This window comes from Cicer arietinum, chromosome 3 (genome assembly GCF_000331145.2).
Source record: "Cicer arietinum cultivar CDC Frontier isolate Library 1 chromosome 3, Cicar.CDCFrontier_v2.0, whole genome shotgun sequence".
Classification (NCBI taxonomy): Eukaryota; Viridiplantae; Streptophyta; class Magnoliopsida; order Fabales; family Fabaceae; genus Cicer; species Cicer arietinum.
In genome coordinates, this window is record NC_021162.2 from 64,228,879 (window position 1) to 64,245,055 (window position 16,177).

Genomic DNA, 16,177 nt, shown 5'->3' on the forward strand with positions numbered 1-16,177 from the left:
AATGACACTCTTTAAATTTTAAAAAAAGACTCTTTAAGAATTATTACTAGAGATGATCTTAAAAAGCACAATCTAAAACAATTTTGTGTTTGTGTGGGACTCATATTCATAAATTGGTAATTTTATTCTATCCAATATTACATCCCTATGTGTGCATACTAATGGACAAGAGCAATCAATGTGAAAAGGGTTGAAAATTAAAACTACTAAATTTAAGGACTAAACTGCAATAATTTTACTGGCTGTGTATCCTGCACATGTACCTGCACCATCCATTATGATTTTGTGCAGCAAAGACACGTCTATTATATCAACCCCACAAATCAATGTAATAATAATCTATTCAATTTTTTTTTTAAATACAATTTTTTTCATTTTTTATTCTTGAGACGATATTTCTAATTTCTTGTAGAATCAAAACCTCTCCAAAACCTTCAATTTTCATTCATATCACTCTTTGTTATCCTCTCAAAAAGATTCAAACTTTCCAATAAAAACCTGAATCCAAACACACCCATTCAATAATGGCTTCTCTCTTCCCATCTCCACGACACATTTCTTCCACAACACCCTTCATCCCCAAACTCACCTCTTTCCCAAAATCAAACAACCTCTTCATCCTCAACTACCCCTTTCACCACAAAAAACTACTATTTCCACCCCTCTTTTCCCCCATTGCAGTCTACACTCAAGGACTCTACACCCCTTCTTCACCCTCCAAAAAAACAGACAAAATTGATCCTGAAAACGACCCAATTTCGATTCTCAACGAACGAATTCGTCGTGAATATGGCAAAAGGGAAGTTTCAAGGACTGTAATGGACACTGAGGAAGCTGATAAGTACATACAAATGGTGAAGGAACAACAGCAGAGAGGGCTTCAGAAGCTTAAAGGTGATAGAGAGGGTAAAGATGGTTCCTTTAGCTATAAGGTAGACCCTTATACACTTCGTTCTGGTGATTATGTTGTTCACAAGAAAGTTGGTATTGGAAGGTTTGTTGGTATCAAATTCGATGTTTCGATGAAATCTGTTGAGCCTACTGAGTATGTTTTTATAGAGTATGCTGATGGAATGGCTAAGCTTCCTGTTAAACAGGCTTCTAAAATGCTCTATAGATATAGTCTGTGAGTTTTCTTTTGCACTCTTAAATAAATTAGCCCTTTTTTTGTTTTTTGTTTAACTTTTTAGAGGATGATGAAATAGGGAGTAAATAGGCATTTTAGTCATTGAAATTGTAATCTAGCCCCTTAAATTGAAAATATTAACCAATTTAGTCCTTTTTTCTTTCTTTCAAATTTTGCACCACAATTTTGAAGGTTTTATGCTTGTTTTCATGCAGCAAAAGACTATAAGCTAATATGTATGTCTTTTATTGGTTTTGATGGTTGTTCACTTAATAACTATTTTGATGGAGGGACTAAATTGTTTGCTATTCTTTAAGGGACTAATATGCTACTATTTTGTAAATTTGAGGGACTTAATTGACCGATTCTTACAATTTCAAAGACTAAATTGCCTATTTACTCTGAAATAGGAGTTTGAATTGCTTCAATGAAATATGAATGAGTTTGTTGATTGTTGTGGAAATTGGGGTGTTGCCTTTATTTACAGTCCAAATGAAAACAAAAAGCCTAGGACATTGAGCAAGTTGAATGATACTAGTGCGTGGGAGAAAAGAAAAACTAAAGGGAAAGTTGCCATACAGAAGATGGTTGTTGATTTGATGGAACTCTATCTACATAGGCTTAAACAAAGAAGGCCACCCTATCCTAAGAGTCATGCCGTGGCTGAATTCGCCGCACAATTTCTTTATCAACCTACACCGGATCAGAAACAGGTGCCGTCATTTGTAAATGCTGCGTGCTTTTGTTGAAGGGGATTGCTTAATTAATTATGATTTTATATTATAGTTTTACTTTTAAGCACCAATACATTAAAGCTCATATGTTGATATGGCTTGTTTGTCAATATTGTATGCTTATGTGATAATTATTTAGTTATTTCATCATTTTCCAAATGCATATTCTTGCAGGCTTTTGTTGACGTTGAGAAGGATTTGACAGAGCGAGAAACTCCGATGGACAGATTAATTTGTGGAGATGTTGGTTTTGGTAAAACTGAGGTTGCACTGCGTGCTATCCAATGTGTTGTCTCAGCTAAAAAGCAAGCGATGGTTCTCGCACCAACTATAGTTCTAGCAAAACAACATTTTGATGTTATTTCAGAGCGCTTTTCTGTATATCCTGATATTAAAGTTGGACTACTAAGCAGGTTTCAGGTATGTATGACTATGATTATTTTTCCCATTTTAGTCATAGTTTTTGGCCAAATAATCATGAGTAATTTTCACTTTTATATCTATTACAGTCATTTCACTTATCCCACCCTACTTGCAGACCAGATCAGAAAAGGAAGGGTACTTGGAAATGATTAAGAGTGGTGACCTAGATATTATTGTTGGAACTCATTCGCTCCTTGGAAACCGTGTTGTTTATAACAATCTTGGCTTGCTTGTGGTTGATGAGGAACAGGTTTATACCAAATATTTGCAATAAATATTTTCCTTTTTGTGACTATAGTGTAACTCCTCTTCCCATCCACTAAGCAATGGTTTATTGCATTGCAGAGGTTTGGTGTCAAACAGAAGGAAAGGATTGCTTCTTTTAAAACTTCTGTGGACGTACTTACCTTATCCGCAACCCCCATACCACGGACGCTTTATTTAGCGTTGACAGGATTTCGTGATGCTAGGTAACAAGCCTTCCACAAATTTTGAAGGAAAATTTGTTGTGTATTGTTATCCTGGTCCTTTTGTACTAAATAAAAGATCTTTCAAATTTGTGTTGCACTTTTGTATTGAAAAAGTTACTCCCTCTGGTCTCAGATATAAAAGAAAGTGGATCAACAAAAATGGATGCATTTGGTCCACATTTTAGGTCAAAACATCAACTTTTGTTGACCCAACTTTCTCTTATATTCAATACCAAGGAGTACTCTTTAAGCTGAAGACTAATCAAGAATCCATTTAGTTTGGCTAACCTCTAAGCTTAAGTAAAATACCATTGTAATTTCTATTTCAGTTTAATTTCAACTCCACCTCCAGAAAGAGTTCCTATCAAGACTCAGCTTTCTTCATTCAGTAAGGACAGAGTAGTATCAGCCATTAAGTATGAGCTGGATCGCTGTGGTCAAGTTTTTTATGTTCTGCCTCGTATTAAAGGTGATTCTCAACTAATCTTTTCTGAATATAGATCCATATATATATTGATTTGTTATATAAGTCTTACCGATGTTAGTTATTGAATTGCAACCACAAAGTAATCCTAGTCTCAGTAGATTCAACTTTTAGAAATTCATTCACTAGATTGAACTGCATGAAGATCAGAATGCATGTGCCGCACTGAAAAATTCACTGGAAATTCAGTTGATATCTGTAGCGAAAGCAAGAGGAATCCTTAATTATGTCCAATTGAAACTCAGGATGCATTTTTTGTAGATATGTTTTCACAAATGTTAGGAATCCAAGATTTGGATTCTTAAGAAAGAATACTTTTATTAAGAGATAGGAGAGAAGTCTCTCCTCCAAGGTTTCCCCTTCACAATAGAGTCACTACTCTATTCAACAATTGTTTACAATATTCAAAGTTATCTCCACTAAGTACATAACTCCCTATTTATATACGAAAGTCCTAACTACCTTGTAACCAACTAACTATTATCGACTAATTCTACTAATCTAAGTCCTTACAACAAATAAATGAAAAAATGCTACCTAGTTTTCAAGAATTTGCAAACGATAAACAGTGAGGAAAAGGAAAAAGGTGACAATTTTGTAAATTATTGAAATCATATCCACTGATGTTGAAAATTAAAACAGAAAAATAAACCAAACAACCCCTTACCTTCTATGAAGCTGATCTCATTGTATATATATTCTGAAAAATCATCTGAGAAATGCTAGGCCAGCAAAGTTGCAATTTTTAGGTCCCTATAGAAGTCTATTGATGTAAATAAACAATATAATGAGACTGGTCTAAGTCTCTCATTTTTGTGAATAAGTTTTATGCAAACTTAACATTAAAGGGTAGTTTAATTTCCTTATCTTACCGTTAGTGCATTTATTTTCATGAGACTAAAGAAAATATCACAAGCAGATTTTTACTATTAGATGACTATCACAGGCTTTTAAAGAGATTATATAAACAAATGCTGCCATTAAGTATATTCACTATTGTGCACCTATTGCAATATTGACTCTGGTTTCTCAACAATTGTTTTGTTTTCTTACAGGACTTGACGAAGCAATGGAATTTCTTCAAGAGTCATTCCCCGATGTGGAAATAGCCGTTGCCCACGGGAAGGTATTTACTACTTTTAATTGCATTGTAATTAAGTCTAAGGGATCTCATGTATCATTTATATACTTAGTTCACACAGTCATTATTCTTGTGATGAAGATGTGTGATTGTTTGGCTTTACCACCTCCAGAATTTAATTGTCTTGGATAAAAAGTATATACATTCATCATATTCAATAGACAAATAATGATATGTTGTCTGTGTAAATTTGACTTTATTTCTGGTGCAGCAATACTCAAAGCAATTAGAGGATACCATGGAGAAGTTTGCTCTAGGTGAAATAAAAATCCTTATCAGCACAAATATTGTTGAAAGTGGGCTTGATATTCAAAATGCAAACACCATCATCATTCAGGATGTTCAACAATTTGGCCTTGCACAGTTGTACCAGGTTTTGTTCTTCCTAATTTCATCTGATTTATTTTGGTTTAGATATTATCATATTCTTCTGTTGGTGATTCCAAGAATTATTTAGAACTGATTATTGTTATTATATTTGCATTGTATTATGTTGCATTAACTTAGAATTTGGGAAATACCTAACACAACCCCCAACAACTAGCTCAAGGGGCGAGGATCTGAGGATGGCTCAAGTTTTATAAGGACTATTTTGACTATCTCTTTGTTCGATATAGGATCTAAACATATTGTAATGTCTCTGCCCGTGGGGACTGAGCAGATATAGATTAGTAGTACCATCCAGTAGTTTGGTTTTGGAGTAATTGTTGTTTTACTTCGAACTTGAAATTGTTTCTATTGTAACTTCGGCTTAGAGCCTAATTCAATCCCACAAAACTGAGCTGTATGATGAAGACCTCCCGTCCAACAATAAAAGTATGGTTTGGAAGCCCTAAGAATAATAAATAGGTGTCATATATGGAAAAAACCTTGTGATCCATGGCATACACAATATTGTTAGAGAAGCAAAACCTTTCTTGAGCGGCTAAGCCTTCACCTAACAACTTAACTTCTTGGGATAGTTTGCTCCTTGACATAGTATGAGAGACTTTGACCAAAGTGGTCCTTGACACTCTTATTTGTCTAAATAAAAATTAGAACTTTAGCACAAAGTAGAATGGGTCTATGCTTTTGTAGTGCACTTAAAGTTCAAATAATTTAAATGAGAAGGCGTGCTAAAGATATAAAACCAATCTTGAGCCTTCACCTAATAACTCAGTATTTGGAAATTAGGATATTTGAAGCTTGACAAATATGACGTAGCTCTTTACAAAGAACGAATATTTTTAACTTTGTTATCCAAAATCAAAAGACAAAAGTACCTATATGCATTTGTTAAAGTTTCTCACATTTTTTGCGGGAACAAAGAGGCAAGTTAGATAAAAAAAATAGTTTCACTAATATTGGCAATTTGTCTTTTTTCAATGCTGGTAGTTGCGTGGAAGGGTTGGGCGAGCAGACAAGGAAGCATATGCATACTTATTTTATCCTGATAAGAATCTGCTCTCTGATCAAGCATTGGTATGTTCTGGTGAATCTTTACCTTTTATTTCTGAAACATATAACATGAAATAATGCTCAATTAATCAGATATGATAAATAAATGTCATAAAACAAAGTGTATTTCATACTACTAGAGTATTATTTTCTAAACTTCAATTTATTTTTACATTTGAAATATTGAAAATCAGTTGCGAAATAATGCCTAAAACTAACATTCTCCTTAGTGATTGCCTATAGGAGAGGCTTGCAGCTCTTGAAGAATGCCGTGAACTCGGTCAAGGCTTCCAACTAGCCGAGAGAGACATGGGTATAAGAGGTTTTGGTACTATTTTTGGTGAACAACAAACAGGAGATGTTGGAAATGTTGGCATTGATCTGTTCTTTGAGATGCTCTTTGAGAGTTTATCCAAGGTAAAATTTGATTTGTGGTATGTTTCTTTCTTTGTGCCACCATTTCTAGTTAAAATACAAGTATTCTTTTGTTTATTTTGCATGAACTGTTGGCTAAAAAACGGATACAATATTCAATTGTAATGACAACTTTCATTCTAACAGGGCTTATCCTATTATTTTTTTCTTCCAGGTTGAAGATCATCGAGTTGTATCGGTTCCTTACCACTCAGTGCAGGTATGCATATTTGAGAAAAATGTACCATGAACATAACTAATGGTTAATACATGTTTACCTGAATGCAGACTAAATGATCACAGAAGTAAAATCTTACACTGTTTTTTCTTGGTTGAGATGAAACAGAAAATAGTACTGAAAGTATGTTGCAGCTAAATATTTTCTTTGACAATTCAGATGATAATGGTGTTTTAGGTCCACATTTATTCCCTACTTTTTGTGGGAAATTAGTATTGGGTCATCTATCATTTATTACTCTGTTAATTGAATCAATAGGTAATTAGGTATACTCTTGATTCAACTAAACAATTTACTGGATATGAACCGACTCAGAATTATAGAAACATAATTATCAATGATTTTGGAATTCCTCATTAATATAGAGATGTTGCAGTTGATGCATTTTATATTTCTTTATTATTTAGGTTGACTTAAATATCAATCCACACCTCCCTTCCGAGTACATAAATCATCTCGACAACCCTATGGAAATAATAAATGAAGCTGAGCGTGTCGCTGACAAAGACATCTGGAGTCTAATGCAATTTACAGAGAATTTGCGCCGCCAATATGGCAAGGAGCCTCGCCCGATGGAGATTATCTTAAAGAAGCTTTACTTGAGGAGAATGGCAGCTGATATAGGTGTAACCAGAATATACTCTTCAGGGAAGACAGTATTTATGAAAACAAACATGAGTAAAAAGGTTTTCAAGATGATGACAGAGTCGATGACATCGGATATATATAAAAATTCATTACTTCTTGAGGGTGACCAAATTAAGGTGATTTTCTATTCTCCCTTCCTTTCTTAATTTCTTTAATCAGTGATCTTTGTTAATCACTTTTGTATTGTGTCTGTCTATTCTGTTCTGTTTTTTCCAACATCATAAAAGGTTTTTTTCATCTTCAACGCATTCCCACACAATATTGATTAGTATATAGTCAATCTGATCATTTTTTTAACAACATTTTTCTTATCGATTTTTGCGGTGCAGGCCGAACTTCTTTTAGAGCTACCAAAAGAACAACTTCTTAATTGGATCTTTAACTGCATGGCTGAACTTCATGCTTCACTAGCAGCCCTCATAAAGTACTAGATTCTTTGCCGGTTCGGTTCTACCAACATGTAAGTTGGAACCTCGACTCGCAGCTTATATCACACAAATTATAAATATCGGGCAGATTTACTATGTCAAAAGGCCGCGAACTAACCATGGCGGACGCAGAACAAGATTTGTGTTGCATGATCGACTTTGCAGCACTGGACATCAAAGCACAGAGCTACATCAGTGTGGATAGTTACAAGCTGCAAGCAAGCACCTCGGTGTTGTCCAAATTTTGCATGCATTATACACAGGACATGGACATGAAAAACAAGAAGGAAAACAGTTATTGACATGATTAGCTTCAATCTTGCACTCATAAAACAACTTCACTTTCAATAGCTACATACAAGGACCTAAAGTTCTCATCAAGTAAAAGTTGTAAAACTTAATCAAAATGTGCATAAATTACCTTGTATACATCAAGGAGTAAATTATTTTATTACCACACACATTCTTCTTCTCACTTTTTGTTGTATTAAGGTTTCATTAGTTACCTGATCTAGAGAAATTCAGTGTAAAGATTTGGAATCTCATTCTAACTAATACATTGATGAATTAAATGGTTGCATTTTTGTTGGATATTATTAAGAAATGTTTATAATTCCTTCTATGATCAGTTTATTTTTTAATCAAATTGTAGTGTATACCAAAGCTTTCAACAAATGACTAATCATTAATAAAAACAAAATGACTAATCACTATAAATGCTTTATTAAAAAATATTACTAATCACTGCTGTGGTGTGTGACTGTTATAGAGTGGTTTGTGAGTTTTTTTTTGTTCTTCCACCCAAAACTCGTCACTCAAAATATAAATTTAACCCAAAATAAAAATAAAAAAATCAAGTATTTTCTCTTTAAAATTCAATTTTATTAAAATTTCTCTAATTTTCTTAACTTTAAAACTATCTAATGTTTCAAATTTATTGTAAACTCGAATATTTGGAAAAACAAATGAAATATTTAGAAGTTTTAAGCATAGAAAATGAATGTTATGTTTACTTAATTTTAAAAAAATCAATATTAAGTTTAATATAACTAGTTTAAAAATGTGCAAAATACAAAGTCAGGGTTTGGAAAATTAAAAAAGAGTTATATTATTTCAACATACAAATCAAATATTGTATATCAGACAACATATAAAATCCACACAAATATTACATGCATAATTATTAAAACAAGTCTAAACTATATCTCATTAAAAAATCAGAGTATTACGGTTTGATACTCAAACTCTAGGATTTTTAGCTTCTACAAATTCACGTTCAATGTACACATAGAGACGAGAAAATTCCACATAACGTGGATCCAAACATACTAAAATTTTGCATATAGTTAATAAGGTTTAAAAACTTAATTAAACTGAAATGCAAGGGAGGTGGAGGGAATATATTATATGTGTATACTAAATCAGTGAAATAATTGATGTATGCATTGCAGATCAAATTGGATAAGAATGAAGATAGGTTGCTTCCGCATCTAAATTCTTATCGAATTATATATAATGCGTTAACTTTTTTAATTAAACGTGATCTCACGTTAAGCACTAATGTCGTCGCATGCAATGAAATAAAATCAATATTATACTTCCAAAGTTCCAAACAAGAGAAGAAAAGACTTCTTATATCCAGTTTACTTTAAGTAGAGAAAAAAAATGTAATATGAGTTAATGAAAATATATTTTTGAAATTAATAAAAATATTTTAAAAAAATGTAAACAATTACTTATTTTAAGAGTCTTATATTTTTTTTTTGTTAACAAGTAAAATTAATTCAAATTCATGAAGAAAAAAATTAACACAAATATTTGGAAATGAAAATGAAAAATGATTTTGAAAAGAACACAAACTCTTAGGTTCTATATGAGAGTTTGGAGTGGAGGGGATGGCTTTGGATGAGGGAAGTAGAGAAAAATAATAATAAAAACAAACCTCATAAATCCACAAATCATATGTCTCAAAAATCCACAAATCATATGCGCTACATTGTGACATATAGAGTTTGAGGGAGGACAGTTGGCAAAGTCTCAGAAATTTGTGGCGGAAGATTAGAGATTTGTGGTGGAAGATTAGGAGAAAGTCCAACAAGACAGGGTGTGGTGGGGGAAATGGAGAAGGTGTAGCAGGAGTAACGATCGATGTGGGTGGTGTGGGAAATGGAGAAGTTGGAGGAGGAGTAATGGTGGAAGTGGGTGGTGGAGAGGTTGTAGGAGGAGTTGTTTATGAAGAAATTTTCTTCAGGTTGATCAGAATCATCAATATCAATTTCAACAGTAATATCTATATTAGATGAACTTATTGTGTTAATTGTGTTAGTTTTGAAAAAATTTGAATTTTAAGTTTTACAAAGTCTCTATTTATAGAACTAATTTTACATTCAAAGACACATAAATTTTGCTTTCAAAACTAACTTTACATTCAAAGACACATAAATTTTGCTTTCAAAATCCTACGTAACACTACTTGAACAATATCATTGTCTTTCGATTTGATTTTGACACATAATGTAATAATAATCTTTTCCATTAAAAGAAAAATACAATTTTTTTCCATTTTTATTCTTTGGATGATATTTCTAATTTTTTGGTGGAAACAAAACCTCCCCAAAATCTCCAATTTTCATTCATATCTCTCTCTGTTATCCTCTCAAAAAGATTTAAACTTTCCAATGAAAATCAGAATCCAAACACACCTATTATATAGTGGCTTCTCTTTTCCCATCTCCACAACACATTGCTTCCCCAACACGCTTCATCCCCAAACTCACCTCTTTCCCAAAATCAAACAACCTCTTCATCCTCAACTACCCCTTTCATCTCGCACGCACACATGTACTATGGATTGACCTTCGATGACGGCGCACGATGGTGTACAATTGGCAATGGTGGTGTAGGGGAGGAAGAGGAAGTGGGTTACGCAACCACTGTGGATTTTGGAGAAGAAAAATGTGAATGAGTGAAGTCAGAAAGACATGTATTTAAGTTTTGTTTCAAAATAAATAAAATTTAAATAATAAACGAGTGACTTATTTTGGAGCGTTAGATTAATTGAACACATGAAATTAACTCAAAAGGTATGATGCAGTTCCCGCCACAAAGGTAGACAATCTTTTTTCAAACAACTATATCTTAAAACTAATAACAATAACATAAAGCATAACTTTAATAATAATAATAATAATAATAATAATAATAATAATAATAATAATAATAATAATAATAATAATAATAATAATAACAACAACAACAACAACATCCATCGATCATTGTCATTATAATTACAAAAATAAAAGTTAAATAAACTAAGAATAATAATAATAACACTCACACATCATCTTCTTCTTCTTCTTTTTCATCTCATCTTTCCTCTTGTGATTAATTGTCGAAAAAGTAAAGAAACAAAATAGTCTTAAATAGTAAAAAAAATAATATTTAGATTGTAAATCCAAACATACTTTTTTTGATTATAGTAGAAGGCAAGACCAAATTATGCAGTTATCTCTATTATTTCTCTCAAAACAAACCTCTAAAATCCACAAATCTTATGCCTCAAAAATCACAAATCATATGCACATCGTGACATATAGAGTTTGAGGGGGGACAATTGGCAGAGTCTCAGAGATTTGTTGTAGAAGATTAGAGATCTGTGGTGAAAAATTAGGAGAAAATCCAACAAGATAGGGTGTGGTGGGGGAAATGGAGGTGTTGCAGGAGTAATGGTGGATGTGGATGGTGTAAAAAATGGAGAAGGTGTAGGAGGAGTAACGGTGGGAGTGGGTGGTGGAGAGGGTGTGAGAGGAGTTGTTTCAGAAGAAAATTTCTTCAGGTTGATCAGAATCATCAATATCAATAGTAATATCAATACTAGATGAACTCATTGTGTTAACTGTGTTAGTTTTGAAAAGATTTGAATTTTAAGTTTTACAAAGTCTCTTTTTATAGAATAGCTTTACGAGTTTTGCATTCGAAGACACATAAATTTTACTTTCAAAACCCTACATAACACTGCTTGAATAATATCATTGTGTTTCGATTTGATTTTGACACATAATGTAATAATAATCTATTCCATTTTTTTTTAAAAAAAAAAACAATTTTTTTCATTTTTTATTCTTTGGATGATATTTCTAATTTCTTGGTGGAAACAAAACCTCTCCAAAACCTCCAATTTTGATTCATATATCTCTCTCTGATATCCTCTAAAAAAGATTCAAATTTTCCAATGAAAACTTGAATCCAAACACACCTATTCAATAATGGCTTCTCTTTTCCTATCTCCACAACACATTTATTTTCCAACATGCTTCATCCCCAAACTCACCTCTTTCCCAAAATCAAACAACCTCTTCATCCTCAACTACTGCTTTCACCACAAAAAACTACTATTTCCACCCCTCTTTTCCCCCATTGCATTTGAGGAGGTGTGGGGGACGACACGTGTGGATCACGCACGCACGCACGTACGATGGACCTTCGATGGCGGCGGCGCACAGTGGTGTACAATGGTGGTGTGGGGGAGGAGGAGGAAGTGGGTTAGGCAAGCACCATAAGTTACACATTATGGGGAAGAAGAATGTAAACGGGTGAAGCCACAAAAACATGTATTTAAGTTGTTTTAAAATAAATAAAATTTAAATAATAAACGTGTGGCTTGTTTTGGAGCGTTAAATTAATCGAACACATGAAATTGCTTCAAAGGTACGATGTTGTTCCCGCCACAAAGGTACGCAATCTTTTTCCAAACAACTATATCTTAAAACTAATAACAATAACATATAGCATAACTTAAACAACTAATTCTTAATAATAATAATAATAATAATAATAATAATAATAATAATAATAATAATAATAATAATAATAATAATAATAATAATAATAATAATAATAATAATAATAATAGTCACACATCATTTTCTTCTTCTTCTCCTCCTACATCTTTCATTCATCATTCTCTTCTTCTTCATCTCATATGTCCTCTTGTGATTAATTGCCGAAAAAGTAAAGAAACAAAATAGTCTTAAATAATAAAAAAAATAGTAAAAAAAATATTTAGATAGTAAATTCAAACATACTTTAGTAGAAGGCAAGACCAAATGATGCAGCTGTCTCTATTATTTCTCTCAAAACAAACATCGGAAATCCACATATCATATGCCATAAAAATCCACAAATCATATGCCCTACATTGTGACATATAGAGTTTGAGGGGGGACAGTTGGCAGAGTCTCAGAGATTTGTAGTGGAAGATTAGGAGAAAGTCCAACAAGACAGGGTGTGGTGGGGGAAATGGAGAAGGTGTATGATGAGTAATGGTGGAACTGGGTGGTGGAGAGGGTGGGGGAGGAGTTGTTTCTGAAGAAAAATTATCCGCATTGATCAGAATCATCAATATCAATTTCAACAGTAATATCAATATTAGATGAACTCATTGTGTTAGTTTTGAAAAGATTTGAATTTTAAGTTTTACAAAGTCTCTATTTATAGAATAGTCTTACGAGTTTTGTATTCGAAGACACATAAATTTTTCTTTCAAAACCTTACGTAACACTACTTGAACAATATCATTGTGTTTCTATTTGATTTTGACACATAATGTAATAATAATCTTTTCCATTTTTTAAAAAAAAATACAATTTTTTCCATTTTTTATTCTTTGGTTGATATTTCTAATTTCTTTGTGAAAACAAAACGTCTCCAAAACCTCTAATTTTCATTCATATCTCTCTCTATGTTGTCCTTTCAAAAAGATTCAAACTTTCCAACGAAAATTTGAATCCAAACACACCTATTCAATAATGGCTTCTCTTTTTCCATCTCCAGATCACATTTCTTCCCCAACACGCTTCTTCCTCAACTACCCATTTCACCACAAAAAACTACTATTTCCACCCATCTTTTCCTCCCATTGCATTTGAGGAGGTCTGGGGAATGACGATGACATGTGGGTCACGCACACACGATAGGTTGACCTTCGATGGGGGCGCATAACAGTGTACAATTGATGGTGTTGTGGGGGAGGAGAAGGAAGTAGGTTACGCAAGCACTGTGGATTCCGGGGAAGAAAAATGTGAATGGGTGAAGCCACAAAGACATGTATTTAAGTTTTGTTTTAAAATAAATAAAATTTAAATAACAAACGTGTGACTTATTTTGGAGCGTTAGATTAATCGAACACATGAAATGGCATCAAAGGTATGATGCAGTTCCCGCCACAAAGGTAGGTAATCTTTTTACAAACAACTATATCTTAAAACTAATAACAATAACATAAAGCATAACTATAATAATAATAATAATAATAATAATAATAATAATAATAATAATAACAACAACAACAACAACATCCATCGATCATTGTCATTATAATTACAAAAATAAAAGTTAAATAAACTAAGAATAATAATAATAACACTCACACATCATCTTCTTCTTCTTCTTTTTCATCTCATCTTTCCTCTTGTGATTAATTGTCGAAAAAGTAAAGAAACAAAATAGTCTTAAATAGTAAAAAAAATAATATTTAGATTGTAAATCCAAACATACTTTTTTTGATTATAGTAGAAGGCAAGACCAAATTATGCAGTTATCTCTATTATTTCTCTCAAAACAAACCTCTAAAATCCACAAATCTTATGCCTCAAAAATCACAAATCATATGCACATCGTGACATATAGAGTTTGAGGGGGGACAATTGGCAGAGTCTCAGAGATTTGTTGTAGAAGATTAGAGATCTGTGGTGAAAAATTAGGAGAAAATCCAACAAGATAGGGTGTGGTGGGGGAAATGGAGGTGTTGCAGGAGTAATGGTGGATGTGGATGGTGTAAAAAATGGAGAAGGTGTAGGAGGAGTAACGGTGGGAGTGGGTGGTGGAGAGGGTGTGAGAGGAGTTGTTTCAGAAGAAAATTTCTTCAGGTTGATCAGAATCATCAATATCAATAGTAATATCAATACTAGATGAACTCATTGTGTTAACTGTGTTAGTTTTGAAAAGATTTGAATTTTAAGTTTTACAAAGTCTCTTTTTATAGAATAGCTTTACGAGTTTTGCATTCGAAGACACATAAATTTTACTTTCAAAACCCTACATAACACTGCTTGAATAATATCATTGTGTTTCGATTTGATTTTGACACATAATGTAATAATAATCTATTCCATTTTTTTTTAAAAAAAAAAACAATTTTTTTCATTTTTTATTCTTTGGATGATATTTCTAATTTCTTGGTGGAAACAAAACCTCTCCAAAACCTCCAATTTTGATTCATATATCTCTCTCTGATATCCTCTAAAAAAGATTCAAATTTTCCAATGAAAACTTGAATCCAAACACACCTATTCAATAATGGCTTCTCTTTTCCTATCTCCACAACACATTTATTTTCCAACATGCTTCATCCCCAAACTCACCTCTTTCCCAAAATCAAACAACCTCTTCATCCTCAACTACTGCTTTCACCACAAAAAACTACTATTTCCACCCCTCTTTTCCCCCATTGCATTTGAGGAGGTGTGGGGGACGACACGTGTGGATCACGCACGCACGCACGTACGATGGACCTTCGATGGCGGCGGCGCACAGTGGTGTACAATGGTGGTGTGGGGGAGGAGGAGGAAGTGGGTTAGGCAAGCACCATAAGTTACACATTATGGGGAAGAAGAATGTAAACGGGTGAAGCCACAAAAACATGTATTTAAGTTGTTTTAAAATAAATAAAATTTAAATAATAAACGTGTGGCTTGTTTTGGAGCGTTAAATTAATCGAACACATGAAATTGCTTCAAAGGTACGATGTTGTTCCCGCCACAAAGGTACGCAATCTTTTTCCAAACAACTATATCTTAAAACTAATAACAATAACATAAAGCATAATTTAAACAACTAATTCTTAATAATAATAAGACCACTGTGGATGGAGTTTCACGAGTCGATAATCCCGAGTTGCAAATGATGTCATAGATCGTCGTCTCTAGATGGAAAGAACAGAACACCAAAAATAAGAATGAGAGTGTGAAAATGTACAAGAATAAACTTAGATGAAATGAAAAAAATGAAGTAATTAAAAAGAGAGCGAATATAATATTCTGTTTTACTAGTCTCTCTTTCTTAATCATTTGTTGGAATCTATTAGCACGGAGTATTAATCAAACAAAAAATACTGCCAATAATTAATTACATTTCTATTTTTCCAAATAAAAAATATAACTTAAATAATAATAATAATAATAATAATAATAATAATAATAATAATAATAATAATAATACCATCGGCCCGATCATTGTCATTATGTTTACAAAAATAAAAGTTAAATAAACTAAGAATAAAAATAATAATAGTCACACATCATTTTCTTCTTGTTCTTCTTCTCCTCCTACATCTTTCACCCATCATTCTCTTCTTCTTCATCTCATATTTCCTCTTGTGATTAATTGTCAAAAAAAGTAAAGAAACAAAATAGTCTTAAATAGTAAAAAAAAAAATTAGATAGTAAATTCAGACATACTTTTTTTTTATTATAGTAGAAGGCAAGACCAAATGATGCAGCTGTCTCTATTATTTCTCTCAAAACAAACCTCAGAAATCCACAAATCATATGTCCTACATCGTGACATATGGAGTTT

At 32.6% G+C, this 16,177-nt stretch overlaps 1 protein-coding gene across 1 annotated transcript; it reads left to right on the top strand.

Annotated features, from left to right (window-relative positions):
* Positions 1-374: 374 nt before the first annotated feature.
* Positions 375-8,139, top strand: LOC101489915 (ATP-dependent DNA helicase At3g02060, chloroplastic). Its single transcript, XM_004493049.4, has 13 exons — positions 375-1,126; positions 1,614-1,839; positions 2,035-2,280; positions 2,399-2,533; positions 2,629-2,753; positions 3,083-3,222; positions 4,293-4,363; positions 4,590-4,751; positions 5,753-5,839; positions 6,059-6,232; positions 6,405-6,449; positions 6,875-7,231; positions 7,445-8,139. The coding sequence occupies exons 1-13, from the start codon at positions 525-527 to the stop codon at positions 7,544-7,546; spliced, it is 2,472 nt and encodes an 823-aa protein (XP_004493106.1). The 5' UTR covers positions 375-524; the 3' UTR covers positions 7,547-8,139.
* Positions 8,140-16,177: the final 8,038 nt, after the last annotated feature.